Source organism: Aspergillus ambiguus (assembly GCF_047715705.1).
Source record: "Aspergillus ambiguus strain CBS 117.58 unplaced genomic scaffold BDV59scaffold_20, whole genome shotgun sequence".
In the NCBI taxonomy this organism is placed as follows: Eukaryota; Fungi; Ascomycota; class Eurotiomycetes; order Eurotiales; family Aspergillaceae; genus Aspergillus; species Aspergillus ambiguus.
Window position 1 is genome coordinate 279,227 of NW_027395533.1, and position 16,012 is coordinate 295,238.

The window sequence follows — 16,012 nt, forward strand, 5'->3', positions numbered from 1 at the left end:
GGAAGAGAAAGGATGTCGGAGAAGAAGTTCGGAGCAGCAGAAAGAGGCTGACCTGAACCTCCAGAGTAGTCACGCCCCCGGTCACTCTACAGCCAGCGAGGAAACAGGCGACAGAGGATATTTCCAGATGCTTATTTGGAAACGTCGGTAGATGTTGTATCTTGGGCTGTGGCTTTGTAGAGAGCAGAGATGTGTTGGTGGAAGATTCTGCCCGCTGAGACGGCCAGAGAGACAAGAGAACCACCACAACGGTCTGGGATGTATGAATATTAGAGCTCTGATCGTCCGAATAGAGAAACACAGGATCAAACAGCCATTTTGAAAAAGAAGCCAAAGGTGGCGATTCCGAGACATCCTGAGGGGCAGCCATCGCTCTCTATACATCCCCGATAGAGCCATCCATTTTCATCCTATACACGGCAAAGAAACTACAAAACATCTCTTCATTCCTGATATGTAGCTCATACATGAGATTCTTTTTTTATGATACCTGCAACGTACGGGACAAGGACATCCCAGGAGTTCGCTAGGAGATCAACGCTCCCTCAATACGGCCCCATGCGATCCGAAATCCATTCGACACCAGCGCGATAGTCACGGTAGGTGAAGTCTACGCCCAAAGCCATCCGGCTCGAAGCAGAGGCGATGCAGGAAATCGCCCCCATCCCACTATCCACAGACTGCCCGGTAAATAGTCCAACCGGGTCAATTTTACTCTTTGTCGCCCGACTCCTTCTTGGCGGCCTTCTTCTTGTTGTTCTTGTTCTTCTTGTTACCGGTCGACTTGGACAGGGGCTGCTCCAGAATCTTGAGGATCTCCTCGTCCTCGAGCTTCTTGTCCGACTTGACCTTGGTCATGTCGGGAGCGGCGGGAGCGGTCAGCTTGGTGATGCCGTTCTTGGTGATGGCTGGGACCGTTAGTCATCTTGTTCAACGTCATCCACGGGCACGACACCTACCAATGGTGGTCAACAGGCGGGACACCGGAGCGTTGTCGGCATCGCCGGCCGGCTCGTACTGTCTCAGGACGCCACCACGGACACACTCGACCACGCCGACCTTGGCGGCCTTCTCATCATCCAGCTGGCGCAAGCTGAAGGGGAACTGGCCGAACTTCTTGACGATCTCGGAGAGGGTCTGGCGGGAGCTCGGACGCTTGAGGATGTAGGTCGTGGTGGTACGACGGTGAAGGGTGGACCGCAGAGGAAGGTTCTTGACCTTTCCGGAGCCAAGGGACAGGCCCATCTCGACACCCCAAACCTCGCCGACGTCGGGGACACCCTCGCCGCGGACACCGGAGCCGGGGGAAAGGATGATCTTCTTCTCGGCCTCGATCTCGTTGCGCTCGAACAGCCAGCTGGTGGTGTTCTCGACCACGTTGCAGTCGTAGGCCTTGGCGACCTTCTCGATCAGCTGGGAGATGTAAGCCTGGGTGGGAGCCTTTTGGGCGGCGGCCTTCTTCTTCTCCTCCTCGGAGCCACTGGCCAGGAGGCCCGGGGGCACCATCAGACGCAGGAGCAGCTCGTTGGCGTAGTGGGTGGCAACAAGGAGATCGGCTTCGCGGCCGGTGACCTCGTCCTTGCCGACGGTGACCATGTCACACACGATGGTTCCAAAGCCATCGATCTGGGCGCCGAGCTGGATCTTGGCGATCTCACCGGCTTTGAGGGTCGTCTCGGCTTCCTGGGCGTCGGAGACCAGGGGAGTGTAGGGGGTCACGAAGGAGCTGGGAGAGACCGTCGTGGGGTGGGAAACACCTTTAGAGGAGGCCATTCGGTCAGCGGGAGAGTTTTCGAGGTCGATCGGCGGGGGGAGGGTCAGGAACGCACCCTTGGCAATCTTCTTGCCCTTGTAGACCTTTGAAATTTCCTCATCGAGGAGCTGATCACCCTTCTGGCAGATCTCGACGATCTTGGCGCCCTCCACGCACAGTGCTGGACAATGGTTAGTGGACGGCTCAAACCGACGGTCAAAGGGAGCTAAAGACACGCACCTGAGACAGCATCCAGGACCTTGTGCGAGATGGTAGCGGCAGTCTTGTACTTGGTCAAGGTGTCGGGGTTGTTGAGGGTGTAGTCTAGATCGTTCCACGGGGATGGTTAGTAGTGAAAGACGAGCAAAGGACGACGCGGCGAGAGAGAATCGAAGCAAGAGAGCACGAGAATCCCGATTGCAAAAGGAAGAGGCCAAAAGGTGGAATCCGTGCTCTGGTCAGGCTCGGAAAGCTCTGTCGCATGACGCAGCAAGCGGAGTGGAAACCCACAAACGGACGGGAGCTTTTTCAAATTGAGGGGGAGGAGGGGAAGGTCAGACACATACCAACCTCGGGGGTTGTCTGGGGTTGGTTCTCAGCCATTGTGGGCAGATGGGATGATCAGGGTGATGTTGTAGGAGGTTGACGGGAGACAGATAGAGAGGGGTTAGAGAGGGAGAGGGAGTGAGAGAGAAGTGGGAGTTGAACGGAGAAGAATTGACTTGGAGATCGTGTGCATCGGTAACGTCACCAGGATACGGGTATATTACCAGTGGATGTCGTTGCGTATGGTAATATTGGTAATGCGAATACCTGATGTGTCTACAGCCCTGGAGAACCTGGTAGCAGCTGGTCCGAAAAGTTGGATTTTGAGACCATCTGTCTTGTCATGATAGCTTATAGTACTGTGAGTGATCTCCAGGTCTGAGTATCTCGGCACTTATTTAGCCTTACTACCTAGGTATTCAGGTAGATGGCCAGATCTGTTGTTGTACTGTACTAAGGTCATGAATAGCCAGGTGATATTGTTCGATAGAATACCTTTTTCTATTGGGCACAATATTCTCTTGCAATACATGGCCTCCATCATCCTTGACTGCCCTCGACAGCTAGAAAGTAATAAAACCCAGAGAATGAGCCGGACCAACTATGACATCACCAACCCCAGTTGGCGAGGTTTAGTTTGTTGGTAAACACAACGCCGAAGTAGATCCATGAGGCAGCATCTACATCATGCACCTGGTGCATAATTGATACCAATATATCAACTGAATGTATACTGAAAAGTACCTAGGGTACTTCACTACGGAGCCCGAATTGGTAACTGATCCCACGTGATGTGATCATGTGACTCCTGCCATATATTTACCTCCGTGTCGGCAATTCTTCCATTGCTCTACTCGAACTCACTGTATATTTTCCTGCATTTTGCGCTGGACGTGAAAGATCCTCATGGTTTGGATTATGGATTATTCTAGACCACACTGGCTATAGTTCGTGGAAGGATTTTCCCCGTTACAATTAGACTGCTAGAAGGTCTATGAACTTGCGCCTCAACCTTGGTACCCCTAAATCCAATATATAAGTAAATGTATGAAGCAGAAGCCGGGAAATCCCAAGCACCAGCATATCTACAAAGACCGAAATGCCTGTAGCAAATCATTTTTCAAATCCTCCCAATTCTCCAATCCCACGCTGACTCTCAACAGTTTCCGATCTACCCTACCATCCGACAAAGCCCGCCACTCAATCAATGACTCCACCCCTCCGAGACTCGTCGCATGCTGAAACAGGCCCAGCTTGCTCGGAAGCACCCGGGCGAACTCCTCCCGCTGTAAGACGATAGAGAACACCGGACCGAACCCGTTCGGCATCTGTTTCCGCAACCACGGCTCATCCTGGAGACTGGAGTGAAAGATAGTCTGCAACACCGACTGCACGACATGGTCGTCACTCCCGACACTCGGGTTGGAGGCCCTCATCGCCTGATGAAGCCAGCCCACCAGACGTTCACAACTCTGACTGGCACGATGCACACGGAGCTCCAAAGTCCGCAGACTCCGAAGACACAGCCAGCTCTCCAGGTTTCCCAGTACATTCCCCAGAGCGAGGCGGTCTTCCAGGAGCTGCTTCTCCCAGTCCTTGCGCTGGGTGGCGAGCACCCCGCAGAGGAGGTCGCTGTGGCCACCGAAATACTTCGATCCGGAATGCATAACCAGGTCTGCGCCCCACTGGAAGGGGTCCTGCAGACTCGGGGGAGCAAAGGTGCTGTCGACGATGAGGTAGGCGCCCCGGCTATGCGCCTTCTGGGCGTACTCCTCGATACTGAACGCCGTCCCCAGCGGGTTGATGGGCGTTTCGAGGAGAATGACGTCGCCTGCTTCGAGGGTCTCCGCGGGACAGTCTAGCGGCAGTTTCTGAAGCCCGGACAGACGGGAAATTACCGCGATGACTTCGTGACAGCCGTGGTAGCCTTCGCCGACGGCGATGCGGCGCGGGTTGAGCAGGATCAAGGCCGCTTGGAGGGCGGCTAGACCGGTGGCATAGCTGAGTGCGCGGCCGTTGAGTAGGGATGATAGAACGGCTTCCAGGCGGGTTGCGTTGGGGGCAAACTCCCGGGAGTAGACATAGTTCTTGCCATCGAATTCTTCCTGTGGACGGTTAGTTCGGATGATGTATGCATCAACAGAACAGATAGTCACTTACAACGGGGTCCACGGATGGGACTAGATCCTCCGGGTTTTGAGGGAATCTGAAGGTGGTAGAGAGATGAATGGGGGGAGCCACATCCGTCACTCGATTCAGAGGATCATCGGCGTGCAATGCCCGCGTGGAAGGGTGGTAGTTGCCGGACGGGGCCATGTTGAACTACGGCAGACGGATTGCGATGTAGGTGGAAATATGCACGAGATTCTGAACGGTTTATATGAATTCTGCCACACGCAAAGGCTCGCAGAAATAGTTTTATACTGCATCCATCCATCCCATCTTATATTTCCGAATTAGGAACTTGACGGGAGTGGGGCGGAGATCGGTACTAACCGCATTAGGTAATCCCTTCGAGACGCACCATTAAACTTGCCCTTTAGACAATAGTCAAGAGACAATTGATCCAGGAGAATGTAGTGGCAAGGCTAGTGTCATATTATAGCCGGCAGTTTCAGTTTGTCAATGAGCTATTACCATGTTAAAAGGCCGATACCTGCAATTCTGGCTAGTTATAGACACCTCCTGGTTGGTCCACCCATCTCGGCGATGTCCGCCAATCAGGACGAGTCATTTGTATACGATAAGAGTCATCTGCATCGCATATAAGGCGCACTGCATCTCCTCTCAATGCTCCTCAATACTCCGTAAAGACAGTCAATCTCCGACTCATCATGTACCTCCGCGCCATCCACGCTGAGGGCCAAGTCGCCGTCCTCCAACAGTTTATTAAGGACAACCCTCTGGGTATTCTGACGACCGCCATCAAATCTCCTTCATACCCATTGATCCAGTCGAGTCACATCCCGTTTGTCCTCGACGTTCCCGACACCAGCGATGGGAGTGTTTCCACTGGCATCCTGCGCGGCCACATGGCCAAGCAGAACCCGCAGGCCAAGGTGTTGATGGAGGCTCTTGCTGCGCAGAACGAACAAGGCAACAGTCAAGGCCTCGAGCTCCCCGACGAAGTGCTAGTGCTCTTCAATGGGCCCCATCACCACTATGTCACGCCAAAATTCTACACCGAGACCAAACCCGCCACCGCAAAGGTTGTTCCCACGTGGAACTATGCCGCCGCGCAGGCGTATGGAAAGATCCGCATCTTCTGTGATTCCAAGTCCGAGCAGACTGGGTCCTTCTTGCAGAAACAGATCGAGGATCTGTCACGACAGTCAGAGACGTCCATCATGGGCTACACGTCGCCGTGGGCGGTCTCTGACGCGCCGACTAATTACATTGACATCATGAAGAAGAACATCATCGGGATTGAGATCACGATCGACCGACTAGAGGGAAAGTTTAAGATGAGCCAGGAAATGGGCCAGGGAGACCGTGAAGGCGTGATTCGGGGATTTGAGGGTCTGCAGACCGACGTTGGGAATGGGATCGCGCAGATGGTGAGAGAACGTGGGGAGCTGAAGGATGAGGGCAAATCGAAGTAGCCATGGAAATTCATCCGTGTATATATATAAGTTACGGCAGAGCATTGATTGTAGAGGTCGATAGCACTATACCTGAATAGGCAATTTCTTCGCCGTCGAATGATGACTCAGCGCCTTTGCCGTTGACCTTTCAGTCCAAAGTTCAAACGTTCTCTACATCATTGCACTGCATCGCCTGCCTGAGGTCTTGAAGCTATGAGTTGAACATGCGTTGGTCAGTCTCTATCCGAGTCGTCTTCTATGCAATACCGTGGAACCAGAATGGATGAACATCCAATGATCGAGGCTTGTTATACCTGCCGACGTCGGCGCATCCAATGTGACCGATCCCAGGTGCCATGTCGAAAATGCACAGCCAGTGGGCTAGAATGCTACGACAAACGGCCGATTCGATGGGTCCGGGGCGTCGCGATTCGTGGTAAAATGCAAGGCATATCATTCAGGGAGTCCTCGGGTCCGACAGAGGCACCAAAGGGGATGATTCCTAGTGCAATAGAGGAGTTTCCAAGAAGACTATCTGAGGATCACCTGAAGACGGGTATCCCCGGGGCTGACGGTAGGTAACTATCTGCATATGCGAGTCGGATTATCCTGTAGCTAATACTCTCCCCTAGGAAATCTTACATCTCCACGAAACATCCCACTGGCGCTGGAAGAGCCCATATGGTCCAGTCTGGATGCAACTTCCCAACATTATCTAGACTACTGTAAGTCCAACATTTTCAGTCCAGGAGCAATATTAATCCTCATAGATAACCAACGCATCTGCAAGCTATTCATCGTATATGACAGCGCCAAGAACCCTTTCCGGGGCTTGATATCGCTTGCACTGGCCGACGAGACTCTCTGCAAGGCCGCCATTGCACTCGCTGCACGGCACAAGGCCAACTCCGACCGCTCGTTCGACTCATTCCATGAGCCAGGAGCTGTGGTCCCGGCACAGTCGCGGAGCTCCCATTATGACGCACTCCTCTTCAAGCAACAAGCGATGCATATGCTCGCCAGGGACCTGCAGGATACCGCGTCATGTGCAAAGGACACGATCATGGCGAGTATATTCCTCCTGATCTTTCTAGACCTGCTCGAATCCGGCAGTGACCGGTGGAACGTCCATCTCGAAGGGGTCAAGCGGCTGATTGAAATGAACCCCCTTCTGTCAGGGTCAGCGATCAACCCCAGCCAAGACCCGGGAGCAACCATCTTGCACCTTCGAAGCTTCATCACCCGACAGATCTACCTGTACGTGTCCCACACCCTTACATCGACCAACCCAACTAAGCAAGAAACAGCATCGAGACCCTCGGCGCCACGTTTGTGCGCCCGAAGCTCCTAACTCATTTCAATTTCCTCGAGCAATCAGAAGCACTCCAACAAGAGACCGTCGAGCAGTCATTCCTCGGCTGTCCAGAATACCTCCTGACTGCGATCCAATCGCTGTCAACGTACCGGGATGCGATCACGGTCCCGGAGCCGCTGGACTCCGCAACACTGACAGAATACGCCCACAATATCAAGACGGTCATCGAGTTCATCCAGACTTTTGATTGTAGCCTCTGGGCATCCAGCCTGTCCCATCCGGATGATGCCTCTACCGGAAACATGGACAACCTCCCCGTCCTGGCGCAATCGTATCAGATTGGCGCCCTCCTCTACGGCCAGCGGATTCTCGACACCCTTGCAAAGGAAGACTCCCGCCGAGACGACCTAGTGCAGGACTTGATCCATGTGATCGGGCTGTTGCGGGAGGATGATGCTCTCCTCAAGTGCATCCTGTGGCCGATTTTCGTTGCAGGTCTGGAATGCCAGCTCCCCGCGCAAAGGGATTTCCTGTTGGATTCGTTGAAGCGGTTCTGGGCCGTCACCAGCTGCTTGAACGTCGTCAACGCGGCGCGCATCTTGCAGGGATACTGGCAGTGGCAGCAGCAAGAAGGGGGACAGGGCTGTTTCGCTTCACGATGGGTTTTCACCATCGGTCGGTTAGGACAGGACTGGCTTCTTATCTGACCTGATCAGGTACTGCATGTCCAGGTATGCATTGAACATACCTATCAAATATCGTCTTGGGGAAAGGAAGTGGAAGGTATGTCACGCGCACCCAATCACAAGACTCCGCATTCCATCCCCAAGCTTCTCCTCCTCTCACCCCCTCACCAACACCAACACCAAACAAGCAAGCCGCCCACACGTACATTCTAGAACCCACAACTACACCATCTACAATGATCGTGGCTGCGGAACTCCCGCTCCGCATCCTAACCCACAACATCCGCTACGCGACCACCGCCCCGTTCAAGGGCGAACAGCCATGGCCGCAACGCAAACAGCTCCTGATAAACGAGCTGCTCTTCAACACGCGCAACCAAGACGCCTTCATCTGCCTCCAAGAGGTACTCCACAACCAGCTGGTCGACGTCCTCTCCGGGCTGAACCGCAACGCATCCCCCAGCAGCGTCTGGGACTACATTGGGGTCGGCCGCGACGACGGATACCAGGCGGGCGAATACGCCGCGATCTTCTACCAGCCGCGCAGCTGGGAGATCAACCACTGGGAGACGGTGTGGCTGTCGCAGACGCCGGAGGTGCCGTCGAAGAGCTGGGACGCAGCGTCGGTGCGGATCGTGACGATCGGCGTGTTCACGCACCGCGCCAGCCGGCAGACCGTGTTGGCCATGAACACGCATCTGGACGACCAGGGGCCGCGGTCGCGGCTCGAGGCGGCGCGCATCATCCTCCGGAAGATCCACCAGTACTGTGCGGGCGGTTACGGCGACGCGGTTATCGACGGGGTGTTCCTGGCGGGCGATTTCAATAGTCAGGATTTCCAGGAGGCGTATGTCGAGCTGACGGCGCCTGGGTCGCCGTTGGCGGATGCCGCGATGCTGGTGCCTGCCGCTGAACACTATGGGGATCGGCTCACCTGGACTGGGTTCGGGTATGAAGGGCAGGATCCGACGCGGATCGATTATGTTTTGCTTGGGGCTGGAACGAAGGTCAAGGAGCCCTGGGCTGTCGATGGGTATGCTGTGCTGGCGAATCGGTTTGACGATGGGGTGTTCAACTCGGATCACCGTGCTGTTGTGGTGGATGGACGGTTGATTTGTAGATGATCGGTCTGCTATGATATGGGGTGATATATGCCTCTAGATGGAGGCAATAGCGTCGGAATTTATCATGTGGATAGGTAAGGCGGGTGTGCCGGCGGGTGGTAGGTTCCTACAGGTTGTACAACATTTGTATAGAAATCAACTTCATAGGTTAAAGGTTGATACGTAGGTACGGGCATTGCACCATGGGAGGTCGTATTCCTGAAAATATGATGACACAGACGCAAACAGAACCAAGTCCGTACCGGACACTTTCCAGGCCCCGACAGAACATTGCTGAGCCCAAATCAACAATCAATCAATCGCTCTAAAAATCATATACACCAATCAACCGGAAATCTCCATCCTTCCAATGATACCGACAAATGAGACGGGAGATATGGCGCCCCTGAAGGCAATAAAAGTATACAGGGTGGTAAAAAGAGAAAGGTCGCCGACGTCGCTCGTGACTTATGATGCGTTGCCCCCGGACACGCCTTGCCGAGCAAGTCGCTCTTCGACGCGCTCCTTATGCTGTCGGTTCCGGAGATGTACCTCGAAGTTGTCCACGGTGGTGGCTGGTCCAGGAGTGTAGAGCTTTCCGGGGCAGTCGTGGCAGCGGATACGCGGGAGGTACTGGTATTTCAACTTGGCGCCGGGCTGGGCCGACGAGTTGGCGACTGGCATCATGGTCTCGGTGTCGACGGCGGTGTAGCGCATCACGCCCTCGAAGGAGTCGTTGGGGTATGATTGCTTTAGGCGCGCCAGTCCGGCCTGGAGCCAGCTGGGAGGTTGCGGCTATAACAGTCCTGCGTCAGTATAGAGCCACGCCATGTTTCCATCCGTAGAGGGATTTGGGATGGGATGTGGAAAACTAATCACTTACCGGGACGACACCAGGCCCAGGCGGTTGCGTTGCGTCGACGGCCCCAATCTGTTGCGGAGTGCCAACGCTGGGCGCACGTTGGGGTTGGGGTTGTGAGGGCGGCGCCATAGAGCTCTGAGTTGGAGTGCTCGCATGAGGTGTGCTTTGTTGCGAACGGGGCTGGGGTCCAGGCGTGGATCCGGAAACGCTTAGGACAGCCTTCAGACCATGGGCCAAGTACTGGCGAAACTTCTCGCGTGGGATCCTGAGCTTCACAATCAATTTCTCGGGCTCCTCGACGCTTTCCTCCCGATAGGTCGGTCTCCGCGCAGCAGCCCGGACTTCGTGAAGAGGTTCAGGGGTGGCAGACTGCCCCAGGTTTGCGCGAAGGGCCGCGGTTGCCGCACTGGCGGCGCCTCTCATCCCCCTTGTGCGAGCAGTACCCTGGGCCAGATACGGGCCGATCGCCGGGGATGCCGCAATGGAGGATTCATCGCTATCGGATTCGTCCGAGTCATCACCGCCGTCACGCAGTCCAACTGCAGCACGCCGGCGACCGGAGCCAGACCGTTTGAAAAGATTGCTTTCTTCGACGGACTCGGCGCAATTGGGGATAACGGAGGATACAAGCATCGTGCGGATGGTCCTTTGGCGGTCTTTCAGGTCCGGTAGGGCCGGGCCACCGCGGCGGTTGACCGACCGCTTCTGTCGGCGCTGTTCTCTCGATATCGACACCTCGGTCCGTTCCAGATCGGCTTCGTTCAGTTCGTAGAGATACGGGGTGAATTCCTTCGCGGCCTGGAAGGGTCGGAAGGGGGATGTAAGAGGGGTAGGTAAGAAGGCGGATTTCATGTCGGGATCGTCAATCGGTCGTCCATCGAAGGGGTGGGAGAGGATGTAGAGAGATTTGGTGAACAGCTGCGACTGTTCGCGGATGGAGTGCGCAATGGCGGTGGTGAATTCGCCCGAGAGCGACAGGTCGTCGGTCATGCGGGCGGCAAACTCTTCGGGCGAATTGTAGGGGTCGTTGATGTCCCATTCGAACTGGTCGATGAGGGTATGTTGGCCAATCGTGATGTTCAGTTTGACCAGGATGCGCATCTCGTCGTTCTTGTACGCGCTGTAGGGCAGCTCCGGGTCCAGGGCGTCTTCTTCCATGTAGATCTGGGGGTAGTAATCGCACAGCTGTTCCTGGATGTTTTGCGACACCATCCGGATCAGTGGCACGCACGACTCCAGCGGGAGCCCTAGATCCTCCACGAACTTCTCAGCAAACAGGTCCGGGGAGACCACACGATCGTGGAGGTTCCACGTAAAAGTATCCCGGATTTTGATCTTTTCCCAGTCAATATCCAGCCGGATGGGAACGAGATCCTCAACCTGCTCGTTCTGAACCTTGAGGTCTTTCCGTGATACCCGAAGCTCGCGCGTGCGCCGGTTCCCTGGTCGGCGACGATTGGACGGATACAGCAACTGGGGGTGTTGGCCGCGTAGATCCGTACGGGGGTTGCCGAACCCTTCGTAGCCTACGCCGTACAACGCAGCGGGGTTCATCTGCGTTTCGCGCCGTAACGTGAGGTAGAAATCCCTCTCCGCACGTTTCTGCTGTTGCAACTCGTGCGCAGGATTCTGCCATGCTACCAACGCGGAGTGTTCGAATTCCCGGTTGACATACTCCTCCAGGAGAATTTTCTCCGTTGGGGTCTCGCGCACGCGCACCGCCAGTGCTTCGGACGATCGTTGGGCCATGGTGCCGTCACGGGACCGTTTCTTGCTCGCAGCGAGGCCATTCGTATCACTCGAGCCCGGTGGAGGGTCGCCGTTGGACGCGTCGTGACTGGATTCGGCAGGGGCTACGGGCACACCGGAGGCTGCAAGAACGGCCTTCGCGTTCTCTTTCCCTTCCGTGATCGTATCCGATCCATTTGCGCGCTGTTCTGTGGGTTCATCGGCCATGTTACCGTTGGCGTTTCCGACTCCGGGAGACGTCGTCGAGCCATTATGAGTCATCTCCACGGGCGCGTCATTTTCGAGTGGCCCTGATTGGGTCAAATCCGGCGATGGCATGATCGAGGTCGATATGCTGCGAGGATTTTCGAGGTGTCCAGGTGAGACGGAAGGGGATGTGTCACTGTGCGCGTGAGGATGGTTGGAATGGCGTTCCCGAGTCTAAGGGTGATAACCGAGGCGAGGGAAACGAGAGAAGGAAAAGAAAGGAAGAAGGAGAAGGTCGGTTATGGCAGCATCCTTGATAGGATCCTAGGAAGGACGGCGTTAGCTCATGTCGCAGGGAGATGGGAGATGTCCGCGGGAGACGCGCGACAGTCAGGGGAGGTCGCCTCTACATCCCGACGGCGATGCGCAGGAGATAATGGACGGAGAGATCACGGGAAGCGTGAAGAAGCACCAACAAGCACCACCGGGGCGATGATGCGTAATGCGACCAGGAGAAACGGGAGATGGCGAGGAGCATACCAACAGGGGGAGAGGACAATGAGGGAATCAGGAAACAGGACCAGGTATCCAACGCCAATCGACCAACACCACTCCAGGTCCAAAACAGACGACAAGAACCAAGACGAAAAGAATACCAAGAAGGACACGAAGGGAAACGGGCTAGAACGCCAGCGGTTCCAAAGCACTCACGGATGACTGGATGGGTCTGCCTGAATCGGCTCGGCTCAGATCTGGGGCTTTCAGCCAGCAGGCAAAAAGACGGAAGAGAACGGCTAATCAGCTGACCGAGAGATCGGTCGTCTGGGTCTTGTTCCTGCAGAGGTTTAGACCGTCGAATCTGAGGATTTCCGATGGGGGTGAAGTGGATATGTCGGTCCGATAGAGGACGTGCGTGCGCTTTTGCTCTGCGGCGAGGAGAAAAGAAGAAGAGAGAGGGTGAGAGAGAGAGGGAGAGGAGGGAAAAAGTGCTGGTGCTGGGGAGTGTTGGACCCCCCGTCAAGTGATTACAAGTGTGTCCGCTCGCCCGCGGGGGAGGGAGAAAAGAGTCAGGGGGAGAACAGGAGAGTGATGAGGGAGTCCAGCGACACGACCAGGTCCTCACGATGGGAGATCCGGGGGAAAATCCTCGAGGGGAACGACTTTTGAAGCCATCACGACTGCATCTTTTGGCGTCGAGATTTCTGATGATGCGATACCGAACGCCATTACCGTACGGCGGTATTGCGTATTGTATTACCGGATTCCGCCCATCATGCCGGTTGTGGAAGTCACATGTTATACAGACTAACCGCACCCGGTCTCATCATTCCACTGATTGGATGAGCATCTGGGCCGGTCGTACCATACGGTCATATATAATGTCACTGCATTACTCTGGGTATCGGCAGTAAGTGTACCTATTAACCTCCACTATCTCAACGACTGTCGATGTCGCAACTTGGAAAAGCATCACCTCAGTAATCAAAAATCTGCGACTCAAACTTGCATCCCACCTGCTCCAGTCGATCCACATACTCCTGTCCCAATGTCGCCGACGTCACAATCCCTCCCCGCGACACCTTTCTCACTTTCTCCTCGTTCTCCAGGATGACCATCGCCGCCTCAGCCATCAACAGTCCCGTCACTGAGTACATGCCTCCCTGGAGTTTCAGCTTCCCCAGAACCCGTTTCGGGGTTGTCGTGTTCTGATCTGCCGTGGCCACGGCTCGGTACTCCACCCGGTCGTTGCGGGAGCTCTCCATGCTGGGGCCCTGTCCCGGGGCGTAGATGACCTGTCTCAGCAACCACCTCACTGGGGGCAGAAGCAGCAGCGTAAGGCCGACCAAGAACAGGTAATGAACGGCGACGCCGACAAACACGTTTCTCACGCGGAGGAACTGTCGGAAGTAGAACCGGGGGCCGTAGAATTCCGGCATCAAGGTGCTGCTGCGGTGGACGACGGTGATGTCGGCGATTCCGGACGGGGAGGTGGTTAGAGTACCCATGTCACGCACCGCCCGAGCACCCAGCACTTTGTCCAGGATGGACTCCCGGGGGATGTCCTTGGGCGGCGTGGAGGCAGCCAGGGCGAAAGGCTGGAAGGACTTGAGCACATCCGAGACCGAAAGAGTGTCCAGCATGGTCAGAATGGTGGTGAGGGTACCACCGCTGGCTCCCGAGCTCCTGCGGGCGTTTAGAACTATCGAAGGACATCACTTCAAGCGTGGTGCTTACTTCATCTCATCGATGGCGCAGGTGACTTCTCGGGTGTCGCACGAGAGGTCTTGCCGGACCCGTTTGACGATCGACCAGGTCAAAATATCAGCAGGGGCACTTTCAATCCCCACCGAGGGAATCACCTAGGGTTCTGTCAGATCTCAGCCTCGCCGGTGCGAATGCGGATGGACGTACAATGGCGCCATTGGATTTGGCGGTCTCATGATATTTCTCGATGATAGTCTTGATCCAGGGCGTTTCACCAGTGCTACGCAGTCAGATAGCATTCGAGGCGGAAGCGACAGTAGATAACTTACGCATCCACGTAGTGAGTTCCGTTGGCGGCGCAAGCTTCCACCACTGGCGTCGAGTACAAGTGATACGGTCCGACGCAGTTGATGATCAGTCGAGTCTTTTGAGCCAGAGCATTCAGCTCTGTAGTGTTCAGTTGCACCGACAAAATGTCTACTGGGTGGTTAACATTGCAGCCCGGTGGGTAGAAATATATATCCACGACGCAAGCAAGTACCTGGTTCGGTGCGGTCTGGGTTCAATTCTTTAAGTTCCTGGCCAATCTTCTCAATCTTCCGGAGCGAACGCCCCGCGAGAGCCCATTTCAAATTGGTTGGGAGATGCTTGACAATATGCTCCGCGCAAAGACGGCCGGTGTATCCTGTTGGGCCGTGAAGGACCAAGTCATACGGTCTAGTGGCCATGATGGGGTAGACTTCTGCGTGTGGAGGTAATTCCCCAGAGTATGTTTTCTCTTCCTGACTCGACTGACCCAGGGAGGGATGGAAGAATCGATATTATCTACTACTCCATGACGTTGTTGTTGCTATTCGGCTCCGCCAGAGCAACCTCGGCCTCGGCCTAACCCGATCGAGCAGCGGACGGGAAATCATGTGATCCACATGAACGCAGCGCACACGTGACGCCAAGGCGTTAGCCCTAAGCGAGCCCACCCACAACCACACTCTCTCCGTTGAAAGCCTCAGTCTCGATTTCGTCTTGCCGCACTGTATCCATCTTCGACCTGAACAGCCAACTCAGACAAGATGACCAAGCGCACCAAGAGTGAGTTCCCGGAGATGCTTTTCATGCTTGTTTCGGTCCATTTGGGAGCAAGTAAAATACTAACGGCGATTTAGAGGTCGGCATCACCGGTAAATATGGTACCAGGTATGCTTTTCGCGCCCTCCTCCCCTGAATCCGCTTCGAAGTCGACGGATGCTTTTCTCGCCGAAACGATCGAAAGAAGACGGCTCAGAAAGGATTGAGAGACTTGGAGTCGACGTCGCCCAGTTGAGTTCGGTTTTATTGACGATGAGTGACTAGATACGGTGCCTCCCTGCGTAAGCAGGTGAAGAAGATGGAAGTGTCCCAGCACGCCCGCTACATCTGCACCTTCTGCGGCAAGAACACCGTCAAGCGCCAGGCCGTTGGTATCTGGGAGTGCAAGGGCTGCAAGAAGACCGTTGCCGGTGGTGCCTACACCGTCTCGTAAGTCCCGTCTTTATCGATTGCTTTGTCCCTCCGGAAGTCCACTGGCATTCGTTCCAGAATGCGATGGACAAGTGTCACATGGAAACTAACCCAGTTGTGCTACAGCACTCCTGCCGCCGCCGCCACCCGCTCCACCATCCGTCGTCTCAGAGAAATCGCGGAGGTTTAAGTGTCATGATGGGATTTCCTTTTCCTTACGTTTGAAATAAAAAATAGCGAAATTCAGGACTTGAAGAGCTTAAATTTTGTCACGAACACGGCTTCTTCGTCGAGAACGCATGATCACCTAGACAATACCACGGATGACTGAAAACTCTCCCTCCCTACTATATTAGGGCCGTATATGACTTGATTCGCCTGCGATTGCCTGCGTGCTACGTTGAGGATCACTCCACTACCTGTGACGAATTTTGTCGGTCGATTGACCGGAGACAGTCTCGTCGCATCCAGGACCCGTGAAGTGACCAGTAGTTCTTTCGCTACATTTGCTCCCTCCATATTCACG

The 16,012-nt window shown here is 55.1% G+C and overlaps 8 protein-coding genes across 8 annotated transcripts; 4 read left to right on the forward strand and 4 right to left on the reverse strand.

The window, feature by feature from the left end:
* Positions 1 to 177: 177 nt before the first annotated feature.
* BDV59DRAFT_180412 (curved DNA-binding protein (42 kDa protein)) lies at positions 178 to 2,465 on the reverse strand. The gene is made up of 5 exons (XM_073690060.1): positions 2,320 to 2,465; positions 1,994 to 2,077; positions 1,830 to 1,934; positions 960 to 1,757; positions 178 to 908 (listed from the first exon to the last, which is right to left on the reverse strand). Exons 1-5 carry the CDS (start codon positions 2,354 to 2,356, stop codon positions 712 to 714), a joined length of 1,221 nt encoding a protein of 406 aa, XP_073547050.1. The 5' UTR covers positions 2,357 to 2,465; the 3' UTR covers positions 178 to 711.
* Positions 2,466 to 3,168: 703 nt separating this feature from the next.
* BDV59DRAFT_180414 (putative transsulfuration enzyme family protein) lies at positions 3,169 to 4,672 on the reverse strand. Its single transcript, XM_073690061.1, has 2 exons — positions 4,460 to 4,672; positions 3,169 to 4,404 (listed from the first exon to the last, which is right to left on the reverse strand). Exons 1-2 carry the CDS (start codon positions 4,613 to 4,615, stop codon positions 3,385 to 3,387), a joined length of 1,176 nt encoding a protein of 391 aa, XP_073547051.1. The 5' UTR covers positions 4,616 to 4,672; the 3' UTR covers positions 3,169 to 3,384.
* Positions 4,673 to 5,095: 423 nt separating this feature from the next.
* BDV59DRAFT_55515 (FMN-binding negative transcriptional regulator) lies at positions 5,096 to 6,056 on the forward strand. The gene has a single exon (XM_073696619.1). It carries the CDS (start codon positions 5,134 to 5,136, stop codon positions 5,899 to 5,901), a length of 768 nt encoding a protein of 255 aa, XP_073547052.1. The 5' UTR covers positions 5,096 to 5,133; the 3' UTR covers positions 5,902 to 6,056.
* Position 6,057: 1 nt separating this feature from the next.
* BDV59DRAFT_55603 (Zn(II)2Cys6 transcription factor) lies at positions 6,058 to 8,013 on the forward strand. The gene is made up of 4 exons (XM_073696623.1): positions 6,058 to 6,457; positions 6,516 to 6,608; positions 6,654 to 7,140; positions 7,191 to 8,013. Exons 1-4 carry the CDS (start codon positions 6,142 to 6,144, stop codon positions 7,903 to 7,905), a joined length of 1,611 nt encoding a protein of 536 aa, XP_073547053.1. The 5' UTR covers positions 6,058 to 6,141; the 3' UTR covers positions 7,906 to 8,013.
* On the forward strand, positions 8,013 to 9,151 carry BDV59DRAFT_55565 (endonuclease/exonuclease/phosphatase family protein). Its single transcript, XM_073696622.1, has one exon. It carries the CDS (start codon positions 8,121 to 8,123, stop codon positions 9,006 to 9,008), a length of 888 nt encoding a protein of 295 aa, XP_073547054.1. The 5' UTR covers positions 8,013 to 8,120; the 3' UTR covers positions 9,009 to 9,151.
* A 1-nt stretch (position 9,152) lies between these two features.
* Positions 9,153 to 12,102, reverse strand: BDV59DRAFT_55616 (putative SWI-SNF complex subunit). Its single transcript, XM_073696624.1, has 2 exons — positions 9,871 to 12,102; positions 9,153 to 9,782 (listed from the first exon to the last, which is right to left on the reverse strand). The coding sequence occupies exons 1-2, from the start codon at positions 11,914 to 11,916 to the stop codon at positions 9,456 to 9,458; spliced, it is 2,373 nt and encodes a 790-aa protein (XP_073547055.1). The 5' UTR covers positions 11,917 to 12,102; the 3' UTR covers positions 9,153 to 9,455.
* A 1,125-nt stretch (positions 12,103 to 13,227) lies between these two features.
* On the reverse strand, positions 13,228 to 14,850 carry BDV59DRAFT_55562 (uncharacterized protein). The gene is made up of 5 exons (XM_073696621.1): positions 14,531 to 14,850; positions 14,319 to 14,466; positions 14,197 to 14,269; positions 14,020 to 14,144; positions 13,228 to 13,968 (listed from the first exon to the last, which is right to left on the reverse strand). Exons 1-5 carry the CDS (start codon positions 14,715 to 14,717, stop codon positions 13,260 to 13,262), a joined length of 1,242 nt encoding a protein of 413 aa, XP_073547056.1. The 5' UTR covers positions 14,718 to 14,850; the 3' UTR covers positions 13,228 to 13,259.
* A 138-nt stretch (positions 14,851 to 14,988) lies between these two features.
* Positions 14,989 to 15,827, forward strand: BDV59DRAFT_55525 (60S ribosomal protein eL43). Its single transcript, XM_073696620.1, has 4 exons — positions 14,989 to 15,078; positions 15,153 to 15,183; positions 15,340 to 15,504; positions 15,613 to 15,827. Exons 1-4 carry the CDS (start codon positions 15,060 to 15,062, stop codon positions 15,674 to 15,676), a joined length of 279 nt encoding a protein of 92 aa, XP_073547057.1. The 5' UTR covers positions 14,989 to 15,059; the 3' UTR covers positions 15,677 to 15,827.
* Positions 15,828 to 16,012: the final 185 nt, after the last annotated feature.

Bases quoted from the DNA above. Each gene is read 5' to 3' on its own strand.
- BDV59DRAFT_55565 (XM_073696622.1), top strand. From the start codon at position 8,121: ATGATCGTGGCTGCGGAACTCCCGCTCCGCATCCTAACCCACAACATC.
- BDV59DRAFT_55603 (XM_073696623.1), top strand. From the start codon at position 6,142: ATGCAATACCGTGGAACCAGAATGGATGAACATCCAATGATCGAGGCT. The intron at 6,458-6,515 runs GTAGGTAACTAT...ACTCTCCCCTAG, and splicing joins GGGTATCCCCGGGGCTGACG to GAAATCTTACATCTCCACGA. The intron at 7,141-7,190 runs GTACGTGTCCCA...AGCAAGAAACAG, and splicing joins ATCACCCGACAGATCTACCT to CATCGAGACCCTCGGCGCCA.
- BDV59DRAFT_180414 (XM_073690061.1), bottom strand. From the start codon at position 4,615: ATGGCCCCGTCCGGCAACTACCACCCTTCCACGCGGGCATTGCACGCC. The intron at 4,405-4,459 runs GTAAGTGACTAT...AACCGTCCACAG, and splicing joins TCCCATCCGTGGACCCCGTT to GAAGAATTCGATGGCAAGAA.
- BDV59DRAFT_55616 (XM_073696624.1), bottom strand. From the start codon at position 11,916: ATGCCATCGCCGGATTTGACCCAATCAGGGCCACTCGAAAATGACGCG. The intron at 9,783-9,870 runs GTAAGTGATTAG...GGACTGTTATAG, and splicing joins CTGGGCCTGGTGTCGTCCCG to CCGCAACCTCCCAGCTGGCT.
- BDV59DRAFT_55525 (XM_073696620.1), top strand. The intron at 15,184-15,339 runs GTATGCTTTTCG...ATGAGTGACTAG, and splicing joins ACCGGTAAATATGGTACCAG to ATACGGTGCCTCCCTGCGTA. The intron at 15,505-15,612 runs GTAAGTCCCGTC...GTTGTGCTACAG, and splicing joins GGTGGTGCCTACACCGTCTC to CACTCCTGCCGCCGCCGCCA.
- BDV59DRAFT_55562 (XM_073696621.1), bottom strand. From the start codon at position 14,717: ATGGCCACTAGACCGTATGACTTGGTCCTTCACGGCCCAACAGGATAC. The intron at 14,467-14,530 runs GTACTTGCTTGC...ACCACCCAGTAG, and splicing joins CCCAGACCGCACCGAACCAG to ACATTTTGTCGGTGCAACTG. The intron at 14,270-14,318 runs GTAAGTTATCTA...CTGACTGCGTAG, and splicing joins GGAACTCACTACGTGGATGC to CACTGGTGAAACGCCCTGGA.
- BDV59DRAFT_55515 (XM_073696619.1), top strand. From the start codon at position 5,134: ATGTACCTCCGCGCCATCCACGCTGAGGGCCAAGTCGCCGTCCTCCAA.
- BDV59DRAFT_180412 (XM_073690060.1), bottom strand. From the start codon at position 2,356: ATGGCTGAGAACCAACCCCAGACAACCCCCGAGGTTG. The intron at 1,935-1,993 runs GTGCGTGTCTTT...ACCATTGTCCAG, and splicing joins GGTCCTGGATGCTGTCTCAG to CACTGTGCGTGGAGGGCGCC. The intron at 1,758-1,829 runs GTGCGTTCCTGA...CCTCCTCTAAAG, and splicing joins GGGCAAGAAGATTGCCAAGG to GTGTTTCCCACCCCACGACG.